Genomic DNA, 23,293 nt, shown 5'->3' with positions numbered 1-23,293 from the left:
CTACGCTCGATGTCCACATCGTAGCCTTTCATACAAACTGTTAGCCTAGCCTTCCAGAGTCTGGTGTCGGACCAGATTAAGTACGAAAAGTCTGGAAAGGGCGGAGTCGCCTCCCAGTGGACGTAGATTAAAAATGTTTTTTATTCCTGTTTAACTGACAAATGTTTTGTGCAGCCATTGATGACAATGTAAAGTCGACCAGCGGCGTTCCTCAGGGCTCAATTCATGGCCCGCTGTTCATTTAAATCAGTGTTCACTGTTACACAGACGACACCCAAGTGTATCTTTCTCTTAACCAAAGGAAAGGTAACAACTTACAAAAATGTGATCTGCAGGTTTCAACAAGTCAAATTTAAGACTTTTTAAGACTTTTTAAGACCATAATGAATAGAATTTAAGACCCATTTCAAATCCATACTGGCAAAAAAAGTACAAAAGTCATGAAGGAAAATTGGAGCCACAAATTGATCTTGCACTTACCCAACTTATGCAAGCAATTCAGCTTAGCTGTGGGCTTTCATTAAGTTTTCTCCGCTGCTATGATATGCTATGCTAAGCTATGCTAAGCTGTAACACACTGCGGCGCGCGCGCACACAACACACTAGCTAGCTAGCGGTGTTCGATAAATTGTCCCCAGGCAGCACAGGTGACCTACTTTAGTTCCGTGTTGTAGTTCTGTTATCGCAACACGAGACTGAACTTTATGCACGTTTTAAATAGATTTTTAAGACCTTTCAAAACTGTATTTAAGACCTTTTATGTGATTTTAGGAGAATTTCAGACATTTTAAGGCCTTAAATTCAAATTATTAGATTTTAGACTTTTGAAGACCCTGCGGATACACTGATTAAACAGACAGGGATTTGTAGAATTAGTGGGAAGATTCTGACCAAAACCTAACGGGAACATTCATGAACGATCACCGACCACTGATCCGTCAAGAACCGTGGACAGGAAGTCGCTAAAAGAAAGGAATAATTTCCAGATAAACCCACGGCAGAAGTCATAATAATAATAATAATAATAATAATAATACATCAGCTCTGCTCTTCGTTCATGAAAAAGAAAAAAAATCTCCATCAGCTTAACAAGAGAGCAGCACTTAGAGGAGGTTTTTAGTCTTTAAAGCTTGTTAAACAGGTGCCGTGATGAAAGACTCTCATCGGCTTTTAACTCGCACAGCTTTTCACGACTCTCACAGAGTGAAGAGTGTGTGTGTGTGTGTGTGTGTGTGTGTGTGTGTGTGTGTGTGTGTGTGTGTGTGTGTGTGTGTGTGTGTGTGTGTGTGTGTGTGTGTGTGTGTGTGTGTGTGTGTGTAGCCTCTAATTCCACTGATCTCCAAACGCGCAGCAGAAAACACTCACAGAACGGTCGCGTTTCCGGTTCATTCGGCTCGAGTGCCGCGCTAATGTTCGTCTAACGGCACCGGAAACATTCTGCGTTAACGTTCTAACGCAAATACAATCAATGAGGTTCTTTTTTTTCTTTTTTTTTAATAATTCATCCCATTCGTCACCGTTTATCACACACACACACACACACACACCTGTCGTCAGTCGTCACTGATTCGGAGACAAGGATCTGAAACGTCGTGGATGAACGACCTCAAAGACTGAGATCCTGGTATCTCAGCATGAGCAGCAGCAGCAGCATGAGCAGCAGCAGCAGCATTTTCCCTGATCTAAATGTGAATATGACGCTCAGCGGAGCGCGAGCTTCACCTCGCACAGGTGTTACGCTCTCCTCTCGGCCGACAGCGAGCGAAACAGCGGCGTCTGCAGCGTCGTCTGCAGAAAGAAACGCTGACAAACGCCGTGACGACTGAGATCCAGGTCGTAAAATACCGTGAGCGTCGGCGAATAAACGAGAGACGAGTCTACTTTGGATGTGGGTTGTCGTAGCAACTGTGGTACGGAACACACACTCACACAAGCCTTTTTCAACCCACAAATGACCACAAAATTCAAAATGGCTGAATCAGAAGAGACCTTTTTTACTCCTTAAGGGGTCTTAAATCTGTTAAACTTTAAAGAGTTTTCCTTAAGAGTTGCCATTTCGTGTACAAAGAAAAATAATAATCAATTCAAATATGTCAACCAAAATCTTTATTTCAGTCCTTAACGTTAGAATCAATATTTTAGCTTTAAATGTTTTCCTGTTCCTGTTTAACTGACGTAAAGTTGACCAGCGGAGTTCCTCAGGGCTCAATTCTTGGCCCGCTGTTCATTTAAACCAGAGTTCTCTGTTACGCAGACGACACCCAATTGTAACTTTCTTTTGGTTAAAAGAATGGTATTAATAACTTCATGTGCTGGTCCTGCTATGACCAACAGGTGGCAGGATTAAGGAGTCTTAAGTGTTTTCCTGATCGTTCAAGTCGCACACATCTATCCTCACGTTGCATGTGTTGGTAGCGTCCCGTATCCGAGGAACCGATAATGGACTCAACCGAAATCGTAATTTTTAGTCCTCAACTGTGACATTTGACTCTGTTTAACTGTAGCGTTAGCATCACTATTTTAGCTTTAAATGTTTTTATTCCTGTTCGACTGATGGATATTTTGTGCAGTCATTGATGACAATGTAAAGTTGACCAGCGGCGTTCCTCAGGGCTCAATTCTTGGCCCGCTGTTCATTTAAATCAGAGTTCACTGTTACGCAGACGACACCACATTGTACCTTTCTTTTGGTTAAAAGAATGGTATTAATAACTTCATGTGCTGCTCCTGCTACGACCAACAGGTGGCAGGATTAAGGAGTCTTAAGTGTTTTCCTGATCGTTCAAGTCGCACACATCTATCCTCACGTTGCATGTGTTGGTAGCATCCCGTATCCGAGGAACCGATAATGGACTCAACCAAAATCTTAATTTTAGTCCTTAACTGTGACATTTGACTCTGTTTAACTGTAGCGTTAGCATCACTATTTTAGCTTTAAATGTTTTTATTCCTGTTCGACTGACGGATATTTTGTGCAGCCATTGATGACAATGTAAAGTTGACCTCCGGCGTTCCTCAGGGCTCAATTCTTGGCCCGCTGTTCATTTAAATCAGAGTTCACTGTTACGCAGACGACACCACATTGTACCTTTCTTTGAACCCGATGAGTTAAAGGTGTGTAATAGTTTTTCCATTTTTAAAAAAACAGCTCAAAACCTGGATTAGGGACAATTACAATTGTAACCAAACACCAAATACTTAAGTCCATGAACATACTTTTTATTTTTTCTATTTTCTTTCTGTATTTATACCCAGTTTTAAATTGATAATGTATTTTTTTTTTACCAAATTTGCATTTTCGGGTGCCTTTTAAGATCTGGGTAGGGACAGCAGATGGAAACTTGCACTTGTAGCTAACTCTGGCTTGTTTACAGCAAGTAACTTTCAAATAAATAAACAAAACGAACACAACAAACAAACCAAAAGAAAGATGGTATTAACAAGTGGATTGGCAAGTGTGTTTTGGTCGTTACTTTTGCTGAAATTTGAACATTTCTTCTGACGTCCGGGTAAAAAGTACAGAGTATGTGGTGAATCTCATATTATTATGTTCTTCGATTTAATTCTACGGAACCCCCGAAGTAAAAATTGAAATCTCGAGTTTCCCAAAAAAAAATCTGAAAAAAAAAAAATCTGAAAAAAATGTTTTTATTATTTTTTTGGGAAACTCGAGTTATATGAATATCTGAAAAAAATATAAAGTTTCCCAAAAAAATCTGAAAAAATTAAAAATAATAATTTTTTGGGGGAAACTCGAGTTATATAAATATCTGAAAAAAATATGATTTTTTTTTTTTTTTTTCTCATGTCGCTTCGGGGGCTCCGTAGAATTCTGTGCCGCTCTGCGAGGCTAAAAATAGGCAGAGACGATCGTGAAATAAGAAAAATAAAACCATACGCACGCACACGCCGTCACGGTGACTATAGTAAAATATAAAGTTTGCATCTTTCACGTCGGGTGTGAAGTGATAGCGTTGATGTTTTCAAAGGCTGCGTCTGATTGTTAAATTGTTGACTTTGGGAAACGCGGGAACAAACGAGAAAGAAACAACGGCGCGATATCAAATGTGAGAGCAACAAAAGAACAAGACATCACAGAGCTCCGAGCCCCACACCAGGCTGCTATAAATAGAGGATGTGGGTGTGTGTGTGTGTGTGTGTCCTTGTGTGTGTGTGTGCATTGCAACACGTCCACAAGTCAATTATTTGTGGAGGCTGTGAAGAGAGTGGAAACAACAAAAAATCACCTACGGGGGCTTCATCGTTGACAAAACTATAATATGAGACAGAGTAATATCACAGGAGCCCGAGGACGTCGCTCGCACTGCAACACAATACGCACAAACAACTCGTGTAACATCCATTTACATATAATGAGGCTCTAAACACGGAGTTCAGGCTTGTTCGTCCTACAGTATATGCTAATCAGACGAATTATGTAAGGAAATATTCGAGTACTTCATTAACTCTTCACCTACTTATGCGTATGAAATCATAAGAACGTGTTTTTCTTTGCTGGAAACTGGAAGTTTGCGTCGTGTTGCTCTGCCGCACCAAAGTCCATAGAGAAAACCGGCGATTTAACGCCACGGCGCAGAGGAGCTGTGGGTCCACTGCAGAGGAGCTGTGGATCCATTGCAGATCCACTGCAGAGGAGCTGTGTGGATCCACTGCAGAGGAGCTGTGTGGATCCACTGCAGAGGAGCTGTGGATCCACTACAGAGGAGCTGTGGATCCACTGCAGAGGAGCTGTGGATCCATTGCAGATCCACTGCAGAGGAGCTGTGGATCCACTGCAGAGGAGCTGTGTGGATCTACTGCAGAGGAGCTGTGTGGATCCACTGCAGAGGAGCTGTGGGTCCACTGCGGATCCACTGCAGAGGAGCTGTGGATCCAATGCTGAGGAGCTGTGGATCCACAGCAGAGGAGCTGTGGGTCCAATGCTGAGGAGCTGTGGATCCACAGCAGAGGAGCTGTGGGTCCACAGCAGAAGAGCCGTGGATCCACAGCAGAGGAGCTGTGGATCCACTGCAGAGGAGCTGTGTGGATCCACTGCTGAAGAGCCGTGTATCCACTGCTGAGGAGCTGTGGATCCACTGCAGAGGAGCTGTGGGTCCACTGCAGAGGAGCTGTGGATCCACTGCAGAGGAGCTGAAGGTCCACTGCAGAGGAGCTGTGGATCCACTACAGAGGAGCTGTGGATCCACTGCAGAGGAGCTGTGTGGATCCACTGCAGAGGAGCTGTGGGTCCACTGCGGATCCACTGCAGAGGAGCTGTGGATCCAATGCTGAGGAGCTGTGGATCCACTGCAGAGGAGCTGTGGATCCACTGCAGAGGAGCTGTGTGGATCCACTGCAGAGGAGCTGTGTGGATCCACTGCAGAGGAGCTGTGGGTCCACAGCAGAAGAGCCGTGGATCCACAGCAGAGGAGCTGTGTGGATCCACTGCAGAGGAGCTGAAGGTCCACTGCAGAGGAGCTGTGGATCCACTACAGAGGAGCTGTGGATCCACTGCTGAGGAGCTGTGGATCCATTGCAGATCCACTGCAGAGGAGCTGTGGATCCACTACAGAGGAGCTGTGGATCCACTGCTGAGGAGCTGTGGATCCATTGCAGATCCACTGCAGAGGAGCTGTGGATCCACTGCAGAGGAGCTGTGTGGATCCACAGCAGAGGAGCTGTGTGGATCCACTGCAGATGAGCTGTGTGGATCCACTGCAGAGGAGCTGTGTGGATCCACTGCAGAGGAGCTGTGGGTCCAATGCTGAGGAGCTGTGGATCCACAGCAGAGGAGCTGTGGGTCCACAGCAGAAGAGCCGTGGATCCACAGCAGAGGAGCTGTGGATCCACTGCAGAGGAGCTGTGTGGATCCACTGCTGAGGAGCTGTGTGGATCCACTGCAGCCTCCGTCGCTCCAGTTCAAAGTGTGTTATTTTGCGAGTTCTGCGTTTGAAACACTTTGTCTGGTGTTTCCCAAAGTGACACCAACGAACCAACTATAAATAAATAAGCTAGGAGCTGCAGAGCGACTGTGAGCTAAAAAAAACAACGCAGATTTTCTCCATGGAGTTTGGCGCAGGAGGAAAAAAGAGGAAAAACGCTGTCTGACGGTGAGATAAAGCAGCAAAGAATAAAGATTCTATGGAAGTGAGTCTTCTGTAAAGTGACTAAAATCAGTTTTATATAATAATATCACTTTAGCCTTTGCTAACACACATGTCCACTACATGGTTTATTTGGCTGTACATGTAGTGACAGGCCATATACACACATATACACACATATATACACACACACACACGGTCTCCAGGGAAATTAAGCGTTTCATGCCATTTCCTAACAACATGCTGATGAAGACGATGAAGGTGTGACAGCTGGCGTTACATTATGACTCCCATTATACCTTCATATCTCCACACTGGCTCCACTTGAATCCAGCATTTTAATTTGCATGCCGCCGTAGAGGAGACCACCTGACGCAGGTTATATTAAAGTGGAACAAAATGTTCTGATATTAATGGAAATGTCATCATCTTAATCTTAATAATGAGTATTTTTTTTCCCCTAGTTTTCCCATCGTATAAACTACAAAAAAAAAAAAAACGATTTGTTGTTTTTTGGAAGATGCTAAGAATTTGCAACACAAAATTGGGACAAACTGGTTTTGGGAATAAGTGTCAGTAAAATCTACTGATAATTCCAAAAATCTGCTTAAATTTCCAAATTCTATTTAAACGAGTAGCTTTAAGTCATGTGACCCAGGTGAGTGACATTCGAGCGTCGGCGTCGCCAGAGGACGAGCTGTCGACTTCCATCGCGTTCCAGTGAGTGGACGACGTCCTGAAGCCCTGAGGTCTTTAGACGTCAGGACCAGTTTGTTTCACTCGCTGAAGAACTCGCTCTGTTTCTGAATGTCTGAACGTTTCTGTACATCTTTGTCTCTGAACGTCTCTGAATGTCTCTTGACTGTCTCTTATTCTCTGAACGTCTCTGAACGTCTTTGAACGTCTCTGAATTTTCTGAACGTCTCTGAACGTCTGTGAACGTCTCTGAATGTCTGTCTCTGAACGTCTCTGAACGTTGGTCTCTGAATGTCTCTGAATGTCTCTGAACGTCTGTCTCTGAACGTCTGTGAACGTCTCTGAACGTCTCTGAACGTCTCTGAACGTTGGTCTCTGAATGTCTCTGAATGTCTCTGAACGTCTCTGAATGTCTGTCTCTGAACGTCTGTGAACGTCTCTGAATGTCTCTGAACGTTGGTCTCTGAATGTCTCTGAATGTCTCTGAACGTCTGTGAATGTCTCTGAACGTCTGTCTCTGAACGTCTGTGAGCGTCTCTGAACGTCTGTGAGCATCTGTGAACGTCTCTGAACATCTCTGAACGTCTCTGAACGTCTGTCTCTGAACGTCTCTGAACGTCTGTGAATGTCTGTCTCTGAACGTCTCTGAAGGTCTGTCTCTGAACGTCTCTGAACGTCTCTGAACGTCTGTGAGCGTCTCTGAACGTCTGTGAGCATCTGTGAACGTCTCTGAACATCTCTGAACGTCTCTGAACGTCTGTCTCTGAACGTCTCTGAACGTCTCTGAATGTCTGTCTCTGAACGATTGTCTCTGAACGTCTCTGAAAGTCTCTGAACGTCTGTCTCTGAACGTCTCTGAACGTCTCTGAATGTCTGTCTGAACGTCTCTGAATGTCTGTCTCTGAACGATTGTCTCTGAACGTCTCTGAATGTCTGTCTCTGAACGTCTGTCTCTGAACGATTGTCTCTGAACGTCTCTGAATGTCTGTCTCTGAACATCTCTGAACGTCTCTGAACGTCTCTGAACATCTATGAACGTCTCTGAATGTCTGTCTCTGAACATCTCTGAACGTCTCTGAACGTCTCTGAACATCTATGAACGTCTCTGAATGTCTCTGAATGTCCCTGAACGTCTCTCTGAACGTCTTGCTCTGAATGTCTCTGAACGTCTCTGAATGTCTCTGAACGTCTCTCTGGAAACAGCTGAGCTGAGACGCCTGTCAATCATCCTCAAAGGTCACCGCCCATTCATCCGAGTCATTCTCTTGAATATAAAGCACAGAATATAATCTGTGACCTTTAAGCTCTGATGTTCAGCAGAACCTGGGCAAACATTTGTGAGGTTTAATATCAACTCAGAAAAAACCTTCAGTGATGGTGACGTGTTTGAATTTAAAAGAGGAGGAGCTGTGGATCCACAGCACAAGTTTGTAGTTTGCTCTGGAATTACCCTCAGATTACCACAGATTTGATCCCCACGCCAATTTGTACTGGACACGTCAGAGCAGAAAAACGGTGTGACCACGGCAGCGCGCGGCATTTTGGGCTAATTCACCCGTTCGCCGCAAAACAGGAAGTGCCCTATGACTTCGTTGTACGACGAGTTTCACCGAATCCCGAAACAGGATGTGTGTGTTTATATAGTTCTTATATAGTTGGTGAAAATTAGTTTGGGTCACACTTTAGATCAGGGAACACATGTTCACCATTAACTCAAGAAAAAAAGTATGCTAACTCGCTGCTTACTAACATGTAAGCAGCGAGTTAGCACAGATGGTGCCAAACTGTGCCAAACGAGAGAACGCCTAGACATCTCTTTACTAAAACCTCTGTAATTTCACTCTGCTTCACTTAAGCAGCATCAGACTTTGCACAGCTCATGTCCACATGTTGTTACATGACCTCCATGTGTTTTTAAGCTCCTACTGCATATTTTAAAGGTGATATTTGCTTTAAAATGCAATATTCTTTTTAGGCGAGAGAAAAACAAATCCTTCAGCTATGCTGTGTTCCATGTACATTTACTCTGACACAGTGGCATCTACAGTGAAACTTACACCTCTGGTGGAATCTCACAAGTGTTATCTTTATTTTGATACCAAGATAATCCACATTTAGTCTTTACTCTATTTAGTTTGGACATGTCATTTTTGAGCAGAGGTTAATATTTACTAATTAAAGGGCTAGTATGCTACTTATATGCATGTTAGTAAGCACCTAGTTAATGGTGAATACGTGTTCCCTAATCTAAAAGTGTTAAATAGTGTGAAAAATAAAGGATTTAAGACGCTCTATACTGCACTTTCTTAATCGTGTAATCGCGAGTTAACTATGACATATATGCGATCATCGCAAGTTAACATGACATTAATGCGATTAATCTCAAGTTAACTATGGCATTAATGCAATTAATCGCAAGTTTTCTATGACATTAATGCAATTAATCCAGAGTTGACATTAATGCGATTAATTGCGAGTTAACTACGACATTGATGCGATTAATCGCGTGTTAACCCTGACATTAATGTGGTTAATCCCGAGTTTTCTATGACATTAATGCGATTAATCTAGAGTTAACTCTGACATTAATGCGATTAATCAAGAGTTAACTCTGACATTAATTGCAATTAATCTAGAGTTAACTCTAACATCATTGTGATTAATCACGAGTTGACATTTATACGATTAATCGAGAGGTAACCCTGACAATATTGCGATTAATCGGGAGTTAACCAGGACATTAGCGTGATTAATAGCGAGTTTTAACAATTTTGTACCTAAGAAATCTCAAATGGGACAGATGGTGCCAAACTGTGCCAAAAGTGAGAACGCCTAGACATCTCTTTACTAAAACCTCTGTCATTTCACTCTGCTTCACTTCAGCAGCATCAGACTTTGCACAGCTCATGTCCACATGTTGTTACATGACCTCCATGTGTTTCTAAGCTCCTACTGCATATTTTAAAGGTGATATTTGCTTTAAAATGCAATATTTTTTTAGGCGAGAGAAAAAAAACTTCATTTATGCTGTGTTCCATGTACATTTACTCTGACACAGTGGCATCTACAGTGAAACGTCTTTATTTTGATACCAAGATAATCCACAAGATAAGAAGAGGTTAATATTTGCTAATTAAAGAGCTAGCATGCTACTTATATGCATGTTAGTAAGCACCTAGTTAATGGTGAATACGTGTTCCCTACCCTAAAAGTGTTATATAGTGTGAAAAATAAAGGCTTTAAGACGCTCTATACTGCACTTTCTTATGTTTTAACACAGTCACTGGTAAAAAAATAAAATCAGCCTGACGACGAACAGCGGCGGCAGAAACATCTCTGCCTAATATTTTCTCTCGTCAAAAGAGAATAAATCTGAAGTAACTGTGCAGAAGTCGCTCACAGAGCGACGACGAGCATCGACGCGGGAGTTTCTGTGCAAACGCTCTGATCTCGTCGTCTCCGCAGACGATAAATCCGGAGCTCGGGCGCTTTAGCTTTAGCTGAAAGACCGAGACGCCGCCGCCGACGCAGCGTCCTCACACGTCCTCACAGCTGCAGCCCAGAGTTCACTCGCTCTGTAAACCCTGAGGTTCTCTCTGCTGAGCTCATTAGACGATCACAGAGACCAGGATTTACGCAGCGAGAACAGACGGAGAATCGCTGGTGTTCTCTCTGTGTGTGTGTGTGTGTTCTCTGTGTGTGTGTGTGTTCTCTGTGTGTGTGTGTGTGTGTTCTCTGTGTGTGTGTGTGTTCTCTCTGTGTGTGTGTGTGTTCTCTGTGGAGCAAACACTGAGCGACACAAACTACAGAAGCGTCCGTAAACACAGGCCCTGAGCAAAAAGTGCTGAATTTGTGAAATAATTTGTGAAATTTGCTAATTCAACCAATGCAAACAGGTTTATTATGAACAGACATCTCAACCGCTTGGTAGAGGCCTGTATCTAAAATACAAAAAAAAAATATATATGTACATATATATATTAGGGCTGTCAAAATTAACGCGTTAACGCAGGATGATTAATTTGTGGAATTAACGCGTTAAAAACAGTCACTGTCTAACTAACAGGGACACAGACAGCAGCTAACATTAGCGTCAGAATGCTAGCTGACGCTAACACTAACTAGTAGAAGCAGTGCTTCAAAGGTGCTGATGAGGAATTTCCTGCTGTGAGTTTAGTAAGAAAACTATTTAACTTCTATACTTTATATTTTGTTTATAATGTGAGTTATTTACAGTGCAATGTATAGTTTTTTTAAAAGTTATTTACAGCATTTTATTTTTTCTATTTATTTATATTGTCGTGTGTTGTTTTTTTTACAATGTAATGTTTATTTTTTACTAAGTTTGTATAGGTTTTTACAAGTTATTTACAGTATTTTATTGTTCTTTACATTTATATTTTCACATACTTTATATATCTCTGTGTCTCCTACAACAATATAAAGAGAAAATTTGAATTTTTTTCTGGCATATTTACGAATGGTAATTAATCGTGATTAATCGTGATTAATCCACAGCTACCCTGTGATTAATCTGATTAAAAATGTTAATCTTTTGACAGCCCTAATGTATATATATATATATACATATATATATATATATACATATTGATTGTCGTTATTTTTATCGTAAGAAAAGAAAATAATAATAAAATGCAAATAAATAATTTTTCCTTTGCTTTTTTCTTGATGCGTACCTTAAAGGGTTAATGACAGATATTCCAGTCAATGACGTATTAAACTGTGATAGTTTTCCATCTTTAAAGAGTTTGCGAAACACTTTGATCGGTGATGAAAACATGACTGAGTGAATTTGCACTGATGAAAATTCAGCGTTTTTGGTTGTTGATTTGCCGTGGTTTGGTTTGGTTTGGTTTGGTTTGGTTTGGTTTGGTTCGAGTATTTATTTTCGTCCGTAAAAACGTCAAACCAAAATGATCCCGTTTCGACGATTTCTTTGTTTTTTATGGAGCAAATAAAGCAGAAAATGTTCACATTTGAGAAGCCGAAAACTCAGAAAAACTCATAGTTTTAATGACTGAAATGGATTAATAACATGTTCACGTCCAAAACATAAGAAAACAAGAGTATAAACGACTGTGAAGAAACCGTGACACGGAGTTACTGCGAGATACTAAACACACTATTTCTGTCTCTGCCTGACGCACACAAACAGACGTTTACAACACACACACACACACACACACACACACACACACACACACACACACCTGTTGCCAAGCAACAGCGATGCCGGCTTCATCAGTGGACTGTGAAATGCAGAAGGGGGGGGGGGGGAAGTCAGGGGGACGGACAGGAAATCAGCGAGGGGGGGGAGGACACCTGACACACACACACAAGCTCACACTCCTGTCCTTATAAGGACACACAAGCCTCATCACTAAATCTTAACCACATCATGTCTAACCCTAATCTTAATCCTGACCCTAATTCAAATCTGAGTCCTAAACTCAAACATGAGGTTCTGCCTCATTAGGACCAGGTTTTGGTCTCCATGAGGACCAGAAAAATGGCAACAAACACAACAACAAATATAAGAAAACCTATAAAATGATTGGGTTTTAGAGGTTTTTTTTTATTTTTCCAGCTTCTTAAATGTGAATATTTTCTGGTTTCTTGAGTTTGGGTTTATTTTGTAAATCATTAAAAGTGAAACGTTGAGACTTTCAGAGCCTCATCGTGGTCTCCATGACGACCAATCACGGTCAGGACCAGTAAATGTCCTGAAAAAGATCAGAACATCTGACAATGATTGGGTTTTAGAGTTTGTTTTAAAGCAGCTTTAATTGATAAAAACCTTCTTATTTTTCATCCAAACATGTTTTCCTCCTCAGTCGTTTCCACAGTTTGAATCCTGTTGGACAGATAAAGACAAACAGACGTCCTTTAATCTATAGATATTTCTATTTGAGGGATTTGACGACGACAAATCTCCTAATCCAGATTATCACTCTCTCCTTCTGTGTGTTGATCTTTTACATGAAGCCTTTATTTTAAGGAGTTCCCGTTAAGGACCTTGTTGTTATGGTCTGTATACTTTTATTATGTCTCTACTTTAACTACTTGTTTTTAGCTTTTATATTCAGTCGAGTTTTATACCTGAAATGGTTTAGTCTGTAGAAAAAGAAGAAGAAGAAGAAGAAGAAGAAGAGATCTTCTAAATAAAGGATGAATAAATAAACAATAAACAAGTTCTAATCAGTGTTAGATTGTGTGAATGTATTAAATAATGATGAATATGAGCATTTGTTTCTCATGTTTTTGTCTCGTCTCATGTGTAAAACTGTTTATTCTGGAAAATGAGTCATAATCTGGGCAGAATAACCGTGTGTGTGTGTGTGTGTGTGTGTGTGTGTGTCTGTGTGTCTGTGTGTCCTACAGTATGTCAGTGCACAACAGGTTTCCATGTTCATGGATTCATTTTTACTCAAACACATGGAAAACACTGTTGTATCAAATAAAAATCTAAAAGTCAAGTTCATGAAGTCACTTTCTTTATATTCCTTTGATTCCGAATCAAGAGACATTTGTAAGAGTTGTTTTACATCGTTATTGTGGGAAATCAGATGATTTTTAACTGTTTCTAGTGGAAGAAAATGAAAATAAATGAAAACATTTGATTGTGATTAATCAAAATAAAGGAAAATCCCTGATTAATTCATCTTTTCTATTAAAAATACATTAAATGCAGTTTGGGTAAACAAACATGTTTATCATCATTTCTAATTGTTAAACTGGACGAGGAAAACAATATTTAAAGATTAGCTAGCTAACTAGATAGCGAGATAGATGCCTGCAAGCTAATTAGATAGCGAGATAGACGCCTGCAAGCTAACTAGATAGCAAGAAAGATGCCTGCAAGCTAACTAGATAGCGAGATAGATGCCTGCAAGCTAACTAGATAGCGAGATAGATGCCTGCAAGCTAACTAGATAGCGAGATAGACGCCTGCTAGCTAACTAGATAGTTTGATAGATGCCTGCTAGCTAACAAGATAGCGAGATAGACGCCTGCAAGTTAACTAGATAGCGAGATAGATGCCTGCTAGCTAACTAGATATCGAGATAGATGCCTGCTAGCTAACTAGATAGCGAGATAGATGCATGCAAGCTAACTAGATAGCGAGATAGACGCCTGTAAGTTAACTAGATAGCGAGATAGATGCCTGCTAGCTAACTAGATATCGAGATAGATGCCTGCTAGCTAACTAGATAGCGAGATAGATGCCTGCAAGCTAACTAGATAGCGAGATAGACGCCTGCTAGCCAACTAGATAGCGAGATAGATGCCTACAAGCTAACTAGATAGCGAGATAGATGCCTGCAAGCTAACTAGATAGCGAGATAGACGCCTGCTAGCCAACTAGATAGCGAGATAGATGCCTACAAGCTAATTAGATAGCGAGATAGATGCCTGCAAGCTAACTACTTAGCGAGATAGATGCCTGCTAGCTAACTACTTAGCGAGATAGATGCCTGCTAGCTAATTAGATAGCGAGATAGATGCCTACAAGCTAATTAGATAGCGAGATAGATGCCTGCTAGCTAACTAGATAGCGAGATAGATGCCTGCTAGCTAATTAGATAGCGAGAGATGCCTGCTAGCTAACTAGATAGCGAGATAGATGCCTGCTAGCTAATTAGATAGCGAGATAGATGCCTGCTAGCTAACTAGATAGCGAGATAGACGCCTGCAAGCTAACTAGATAGCGAGATAGATGCCTGCAAGCTAACTAGATAGCGAGATAGATGCCTGCAAGCTAACTAGATAGCGAGATAGATGCCTGCTAGCTAACTAGATAGCGAGATAGACGCCTGCAAGCTAACTAGATAGCGAGATAGATGCCTGCAAGCTAACTAGATAGCCAGATAGATGCCTGCTAGCTAACTAGATAGCGAGATAGATGCCTGCAAGCTAACTAGATAGCAAGATATGCCAGCTAGCAAGATAGCTGTTGTTGTTTTTTTATGCTAATCCACAAAAGTTTAATTTGTTTAAGTGATTAATCCAAATGAAGGAAAAATCCCTGATTTATACACACTTTCTATTAAAAATACATTAAATTCAGTTTGGGTAAACAAACATGTTTATCATCTTTTTTAATTGTTAAACTGGACGAGGAAAACGATATTTAAAGATTAGCATCGGCCGTTTAAAGACAAACGAGCGCCGCTGAGTCACTGCAGTGATGCATCATGGGAGTTTTCATGATCACAGAGCAGAGATTATTCTGGACTCAAAGAGAATGATTTGAACGGCTGGAAACGTGTGTGCGTGTGTGTGTGTGTGTGTGTGTGTGTGTGTGTGTGTGTGTGTGTGTGTGTGTGTGTGTGTGTGTGTGTGTGTGTGTGTGTGCGTGTGTGTGTGTGTGAGTGTGTGTCTGCGTGCGTGTGTGTGCGTGTGTGTGTGTGTGTAACATCTGCTGCGTCTTCAAAGAACAGATCTGAAGTCTTTGGTTCTTTTCCTTGAAGTCGTTTTTTTCCCGACGTTTCCTTTGAGGCACTTTTATCTCGGATTATTTTCTTTACGTAAGAACACGAAGAGACTTTTGTTTTTTTTCTGACGACTCTGAAAAAGTGTGTGTGATGTCTGCGAGAGGAAGTGTGTGTGATCCACAGCTTCACACGTGATGAACTGCGGATCGAGAGGCGGCGTTTACTCCACTTAACATAAGAGGGTGTTCATGAGATGATCAGAAGAAGAAGAAGAAAAAAAAGAAGAAGAAGAAGAAGAAGAAGAAGAAGAAGTGCAGATTAGAATCCAGGAGGATTAAGGAACGACTGGGGATGATGATGATGATGATGAAGGACTACTTTGATCTGTGTTCACAACTCCAAACTGTGACTATGGTCTTCAACGTGCGATTAAGAACTTTGATTTGCAGAGGGCAGTTTTACACCTGCAGAAGAAGAAGAAGCAGGGCCGTTTCTAGCTGTTTGGGGGCCCTATGCAAGATACTATTTTGGGGGCCCCTATTTTTTCAAACTCAAACAAATATGTGCATAATGAATGCATCCAATACATGCAAATAAAGACAGGTATTCTCAAAAATATAATAAAATATGAGTCTGAACTTGCAGTTTGGGGGGCCCCCTGGTGGCTGCGGGGCCCTATGCATATTTCTAACTGTGGTTTAAGAACTTAATCTTCAGGCTGACTCACAATTCAAAGTTCTCCTCGGCCGAATTTCTTTAACACAGATCACCCGTTAAACAACTTTGAACCGAGGATTAAGAGCTTTGAACTGTAGAGGGCAGCGTTGCATCACTCGGTGAACGGCCCGCCAGGAATCATGAGAAGAAGAAGAAGAAGAAGAAGAAGGGAGCGGTGACGTCACGATTACGATACGCAACACATGGTCCACAAATGCGTGCTAATCGATATATCGCGAGGCGATCGCACAGCGCTACGTCGCGATGTCCGTCCAACTGAAGAAAACCACAACGTTAGCGTGAAAAGTTAAACATAGTGAAAGGTCAAAGGTCATGGACGTGGACGGAGCATCGCTTAAACCGCTATCCCGCTGTAAACTCGCTCTTCTTTAGTTTTACCCTTGTTTGTTTGAGCAGCGCCACCGCGAGGAGACATGAAGTAGTGACGCTCGGCGGAGTGAAACCGGCAGAGACCGTTTTACATTAGAGCGACTTCGTGAAAATGTTCATTTATACGTTAGCTGCGCCGTAAGTCTGCAGCGAATCACGCTAATCGACGCACGTCGACGCCCGCTAACGCCCGCTAACGTGCAATCGAGCGGTTCTTGCTTTAATCTGCAAACCTTCACGATTTCACGTTTAATCGGTCGGAAAAAAATAGTTACCGTCGAGGTGAAAATCCTCTCGCTGATTGGACAGCGTCTCCATTCTGACGCTGTGAAATCTTCTCTACATTTTTGCGCTGATACACAACATTAATTTAATAAAAAAAACACGACACCACGCGGCCTCAGAGGTTAATAAACAAAGGCTGCGATGATAGTTTGGTTTATTTTTTAGGACTCGTCGACACGTGCAGTTACTCTGAGGACGTTTATTTTTAAATCTAAATCTGCTTTCTCTATAGAGACCAGGGATTTATGGGTAAATGTTTCATATAAGTTGACAGAAAGAAAGAAGAGCAGTATAAGAGTCGTCCAGGGTGGGATAACATCCAATTTAACAGTTCTGTAAATCATGTAATCATGACAGATTCAAATTTGACTGATTCAAATCATCGAGTAACTTATTTAAAGCTCACATAGAGTGGTCCTGTTGCACATATATGTTAGTTATGGAGGTTTATTTACATACATTAACTTGTTTTTATGCTCAAAAACCTCCTAGTTGCTGTAAACGAGCCGATAGAAATCTCTCCTTACTGACGCTGTTTCCCAGCCGCGATATTTCAGACATAAATCTCACCCCCAGAAGACAGAGTGTCTTGTGATTGGCCAATACCCGGAAGTGACATAATCAGCACACCAGCTCTCAGAAGCACAGCTCCCCCCTCTGGAACGGTGGATGCACTGCTCCTCATTATCAAAAACATTGTTTTAACAGTGTTTAAAAATAGCTTCTTCACGACTCCCCGCCTCAGTCCCTTTGACGACCTTTGACCCGGAGTCAGACCCAGAGTCAGAAGACACTGTCGCTCGTGAAACGCCTCCACAACGGACGTTATTCTTCTTCTGCGGTTCAATGTACGCAACCGGATGTGCCCGGACTAGTGCCCGGAGCAGGAGGATCTGCTGTTCAGGAGAACCGCTGTTTACGTAACCGGACCGGGTTTTTTCAGAGATCTCGCTGAGCCCGAGATTACAATAAAACACAGTGTTCTCAGCAGTGGCTGAACTGTTTGTTTAGAACCTTCAGGGCTTCATAAACAAGGTAATGACGCAGATACACACTAAAAAAACAGCCTTAATAGGAACTTCCGGTCTAGGTCCACTTCAATATTTGTAAAAGAATAGACCTGCTGTAATCTCAGTTTCCGTGTCCCTTTGTGTCGTCGGAGGCTTTTGATTTAAAAAATGAAAGGAAACTTTTCTGGCCTTTCATCAGCGTTGAACCAAACTTTATTCAAATTCTGTTTTCCTCAGAGGAAACTGCAGCAACAGCAGTTTCACAAGAACTGAGCTGTAGATGTGACGCAGAGATCAGTGCAGTCGCTCATCAAGACTGTGGTTCCAAATCCTGGAACTTTGATTTTGAGACAGTGACCGTGAAAACTGTGCAACCGTTGAACTAAGTTTTCCAGCAAATAATTCATGCTTTTCACGCGTTTGTAAAAGACTCTTCTATTCAGCTCTGTCAAAAAACATTGTTTGGGTTTGTGGAGAAAACTAAATCCTGGCTTTCAGTGGCATCATAAATATGCTGAGAGAATCAGCCTCTGTGTTCAGCACTTTCCTGTGTTTGGAATAAAAACACTGGTCATATTCGCGCTCGCCGTCTCCATTACCTTGAAAGGTCATATTGATTCTCCTCAGAATCAGGTCACAGTCGACACTGAGCAGAGAGACGTAAACACAGGAAAGAAGAGGTTTAAAGAACATTTTTACTCTGCCTCTGTCTTTCTATAAACACTGGACACATTATTTACATTGAACTACAATGACAGAGCAAGAAAACACAGATATATAGAGAGACGCTAGCTAGCTTCATAGGCGAGATAGTGAGAGTAAGATGGATGCCTGCCAGTAACTAGGTAGCGAGATAGAAGCCTGCTAGCTAACTAGATTCAAGATTCAAGAATAGAAAGATAGCAATATAAATGCCTGCCAGTTAACTAGATAGCAAGTGAAATACCAGCAAGCGAACAAGATAGCAAGATCAATGCCTGCTAGCTAACTAAATAGCGAGATAGAAGCCTGCTAGCTAACTAGATAGCAAGATAGATGCCTGCTAGCTAACTAGATAGCGAGATAAATGCCAGTAAGAGGACAAGATAGCGAGACAGATGCCAGCAAGCTAACTAGATTCAAGATTCAAGAAAACTTTATTTATCTTCAGCGGGTAATTAAGGTAAGGCACATAGAGCAGGACAAAAACACTAAGCATAAATAGATAAATTAGTTATAAAGATAGCGTGAAAGATGTCTGCTAGCTAACTAGATAGCAAGATAGATGCCTGCTAGCTAACTAGATAGCAAGATAGAGGCCTGCTAGCTAATTGCCTGCTAGATCTAGCTATCTAGCTAACTAGATAGCGAGATAGATGTCTGCTAGCTAACTAGATAGCGAGACAGAGGCCTGCTAGCTAATTAGATAGTGAGATAAAGGCCTGCTAGCTAACTAGATAGCAAGATAAATGCCTGCTAGCTAACTTGATAGCGAGATAGATGTCTGCTAGCTAACTAGATAGCGAGATAGAGGACTGCTAGCTAATTAGATAGTGAGATAAAGGCCTGCTAGCTAACTAGATAGCAAGATAAATGCCTGCTAGCTAACTTGATAGCGAGATAGATGTCTGCTAGCTAACTAGATAGCAAGATAGATGCCTGCTAGCTAATTAGATAGCAACATAAATGCCTGCAAGCCAACTAGATAGCGAGATAGATGCCTGCTAGTTAACTAGATAGCGAGATAGATGGCTGCTAGCTAACTAGATAGCAAGATAGAGGCCTGCTAGCTAATTAGATAGTGAGATAAAGGCCTGCTAGCTAACTAGATAGCGAGATAGATGTCTGCTAGCTAACTAGATAGTGAGATAGAGGCCTGCTAGCTAATTAGATAGTGAGATAGATGCCTGCTAGCTAACTAGATGGCGAGATAGATGTCTGTTAGCTAACTAGATAGCAAGATAAATGCCTGCTAGCTAACTTGATAGCGAGATAGATGCCTGCCAGCTACCTAGATAACGAGATAGATGCCTGCTAGCTAACTAGATGGTGACATAGATGCCTGCTAGCTCCCTAGATAGATACCTGCTAGCAAGATAGATGCCTGCAAGCTAACTAGATAGTGAGATAAATGCCTGCTAGCTAATTAGATAGCAAGATAAATGCCTGCAAGCTAACTAGATAGTGAGATAAAGGCCTGCAAGCTAACTAGATAGTGAGATAAAGGCCTGCAAGCTAACAAGATAGCGAGATAGATGCCTGACAGCTACCTAGATAGCGAGATAGTTGCATGCTAGTTAACTAGATAAGTTTACATTATTTGGTGTCTCAAAACAATATTTCCATGCAAAATACTGTATCACAATATTTTGAAATATATTAGAATAGATTCAAAGGCGACTGTATGATGACTGGTCATGTTTGACATTTCTTCTAAAGCAGCGATCAAAGCACTCGTGTGTGTAAACATCACAGTAGACAAACACAAGCTCTACTTAGTTTACAGCCTACGAAGCACTTATATAATCACAATCTTGTGGGATCGCCCGAGTACAATATTTACTGAATCTAAGCCCAGATTGAGCAGCAGCTTCACGGCTTGTGTAAGCACGCATCGATCTCAGCGACACTCCACTTTAATCACTCCAGGACAGTTTCCACTCTGGAGACGACTGAGCTCCACAGTCACTGAGAAGCCTGCAGGGGGGGGTGTTCTCCCCAAATTAACCGCTAATTAGCGCCAATATTCCACTGGAAGCATTTTCTTACAAATTATTCCACGGTCTACACAAACATTCCAAAGCAGATGTATGCACAGCCGTTTCCCCCCGTGAGTGTTTTTATTCATTTATTTATTTGTTCCGTTGTCGTCGTGCGGTAATTGAATTCAACAGTGAATTCAGAATCCCACAGCGAGGGTTTCTCTCTCTCTCTCTCTCCAGCGCAGCGTTCAGTAAACCTGTCAGAGAAACGCTCTCGCGTTTTGGATGAATTTCATGTGGGCGTGTAGATTATACACCTGGGATTAACACACTCCAACAACCTGCCAGTCGTCCGTGGTGAAGCAGGCACTTCAGACGGTCAAATCCGTCTTTCAGGTGCAAAACACACAGGTGTGCGTAGACGACGAGAGAAAAACCTTTCCCCTTCATTCTGCCTCGCAGACCGAAGCACATTCTCATTTTCAGGTCGTTTTATCGAGGCTATTTTCAGACACTCGAGTGAAAAGTCGGCAAAACAGCGTCTGGATTAGTTTCTGTCGTTGACATATGGAGAACACAGCTGGAGACGATCAGCCGCAGTCACAGCAGCAGAAAAACCTCCGGAAAAAAGTCAAGCGAGGCGAGTGTGACACTGGCTTTTACTAACTCAAGTACAATTTTGTCCACGACAATGATGTCGCTCATTGCATTAATCGTCAACTATTTTGCTAATCGATTAATTGGTTTGAGTGTTTTTTTTTCGTTCCTGATTTTTCAGCTTCTTCACGGTTGCCAGACATGCTGCATACCCACAGAAAGGTCAGAAACTCAGCTAAAAGCTCATATAAACCATTCTGATGTTCACCAAACACAGTTAAAACACAGACGGATCAAACAGCAGGAGCGAAAAAAAAAAAACCCGTTACAGCGCACGCATTGAAAAGCGGCACCGGAGCGTCATCGTGATTATGTAAACAAAAAAAAACGTGTCGACTGGACAGCGGAGAATCTACAGATTCCAGCGGTAACATTTTTATCACTCTATGACCAAGATTCACGGATCCAGCCCCAAAATAAGCAGCAAAACAACAACTGACTTTCAAGAAATACAAGCAGAAATGTTGTCTTACCTTTGCTGTTTATCAAAACAAGTTATTTCCACCGGAACAAAACCACTTCTAATGAAGAACTACACTTCCCAGCATGCTTTGGGAACAAATCCCGGTCTGATTGATCATTACAGAGCGACATTAGATCGTTCTGATTAGAGAAGGACGAATGTCCGCACAAATGCGTCATATGCATTTATGTCCTTTTGACTCGCTAATGAAGTGATTCACACACATTTGGAGACCGGGGTCTGATTCTACCGGTTTAGACGTTTAAAACGAGCTGTCAATCACCCTAATTGACCAAGGTAAGCCAGAGCTATGGCGCTGCGTAACTGAAGACGCTGCAGAGTCACAGAGTTGTTATTACGCACCGCACAGGAAGCATCCATTTACAGACAGTTATCATAGTTTTTTTTTTGTTTTTTTTCAAAACAAGTTCTTTTTAGATCTGTAGTGACATGTAAATACAATTAAATGGGTTTTTAATAATTTGGTACCTAAGAAATCTCAAATGGCACAGATGGTGCCAAACTGTGCCGAAAGTGAAAACGCCCAGACATCTCTTTACTAAAACCTCTGTAATTTCACTCTGCTTCACTTCAGCAGCATCAGACTTTGCACAGCTCATGTCCACATGTTGTTACATGACCTCCATGTGTTTTTAAGCTCCTACTGCATATTTTAAAGGTGATATTTGCTTTAAAATGCAATATTTGTTTTAGGCGAGAGAAAAAAATCCTTCATTTCTACTGTGTTCCATGTACATTTACTCTGACACAGTGGCATCTACAGTGAAACAAGTGTTATCTGTATTTTGATACCAAGATAATCCACATAGAGTTTGTAACTGCAGAGATTTACTCTATTTAGTTTGGGCATTTGGAGCAGGGACAATAAGAGCGTCAGGGAAGAAGTGGTCATAGCTCCCATAGAGTGGTCCTGTTGCACATACGGTATTTCTTATTTTAAAAAATGTAGAATCTAAATATCGATTACATGGAATAAGTCATTTTAAATACTTAGATTTTTCTTTTCAGATGGCAAATATTGGGTCGATTAATCCAGTCGACCTGTAGAATTCATATTAAATTGACTTCTTTTGAGCCAAACATGGAGGTGGACCTGTGGCATGATGTTTTGATGATACAAGAACGTCCATAACATCCACTTTTTTGAATGAATCAGGATCGTTTCAGCCTCTCGTGTTAGATTTTAGCGTAAAAAGTCACACTTTCTTACCTTTCTCCACCGTGGTGACGCCCATGGACGGTTGACCCAGGCTGGCTCTCGTCTCCCACTTGCCCTCGTCGGGATGATACATCTCCACGGAAGCCAGCGGCGTCTGCTGCTGATTCATGCCCCCGAGCACCATCACCTGACCCCGCAGCTCCACGGCCGAGGCGCCGGCCCGCGGCGCGGGCAGCGGCGGCAGCTGGCTCCAGGTCTGGCTCTCCACGTCCAGGACCTCCGCGCTGTCCAGCGGCGCGCCGGTCTCGCTGCAGCCGCCCAGCACGTACAGCAGGCCCTCGTGGTACACGGGGGTGCAGTAGACGCGGCGCTGCGACATCGGCGGGAACTGCTCCCAGTACAGGGACTTGACAGGACTCACCGCCATCTCCTGCACGGGCATGTCTCCAGGACCGAGAGGGGTCGCACCATCACACGCCGCAGGGGACGCCTGGTTTCTGGTTCTGAGCGACCGCCCGAAACTCTGTGTCCTTCTGAGGGGAACGAGACGAAGACGGAGAGGACAGATGGTGGAAGGTGAGAGGATGTGTCTTCACACGCTCCTCACCCTCTGGATTCAAATGTTTTATTCATAAAGTATGTTGTGAAACCATC

At 42.2% G+C, this 23,293-nt stretch overlaps 1 protein-coding gene across 1 annotated transcript in view; it reads right to left on the bottom strand.

Moving 5' to 3' along the window:
- The window catches only part of klhdc8b (kelch domain containing 8B), a gene marked incomplete at both ends in the record, with an annotated part of 87,345 nt that extends 64,264 nt beyond the window's left edge, over positions 1-23,081 (bottom strand). The window contains one exon of the mRNA XM_083895110.1: positions 22,691-23,081. Coding sequence (XP_083751236.1) covers positions 22,691-23,081 — 391 coding nt within the window. The remainder of the gene's footprint in view (positions 1-22,690) is intronic.
- Between the last annotated feature and the right edge of the window lie 212 nt (positions 23,082-23,293).

The sequence above is a fragment of the Microchirus variegatus genome, assembly GCF_963457635.1.
Source record: "Microchirus variegatus genome assembly, chromosome: 9".
NCBI lineage: Eukaryota > Metazoa > Chordata > Actinopteri > Pleuronectiformes > Soleidae > Microchirus > Microchirus variegatus.
The sequence above is the reverse complement of the archived record's forward strand: the minus strand, read 5'-3'. Positions and strand labels throughout refer to the sequence as shown.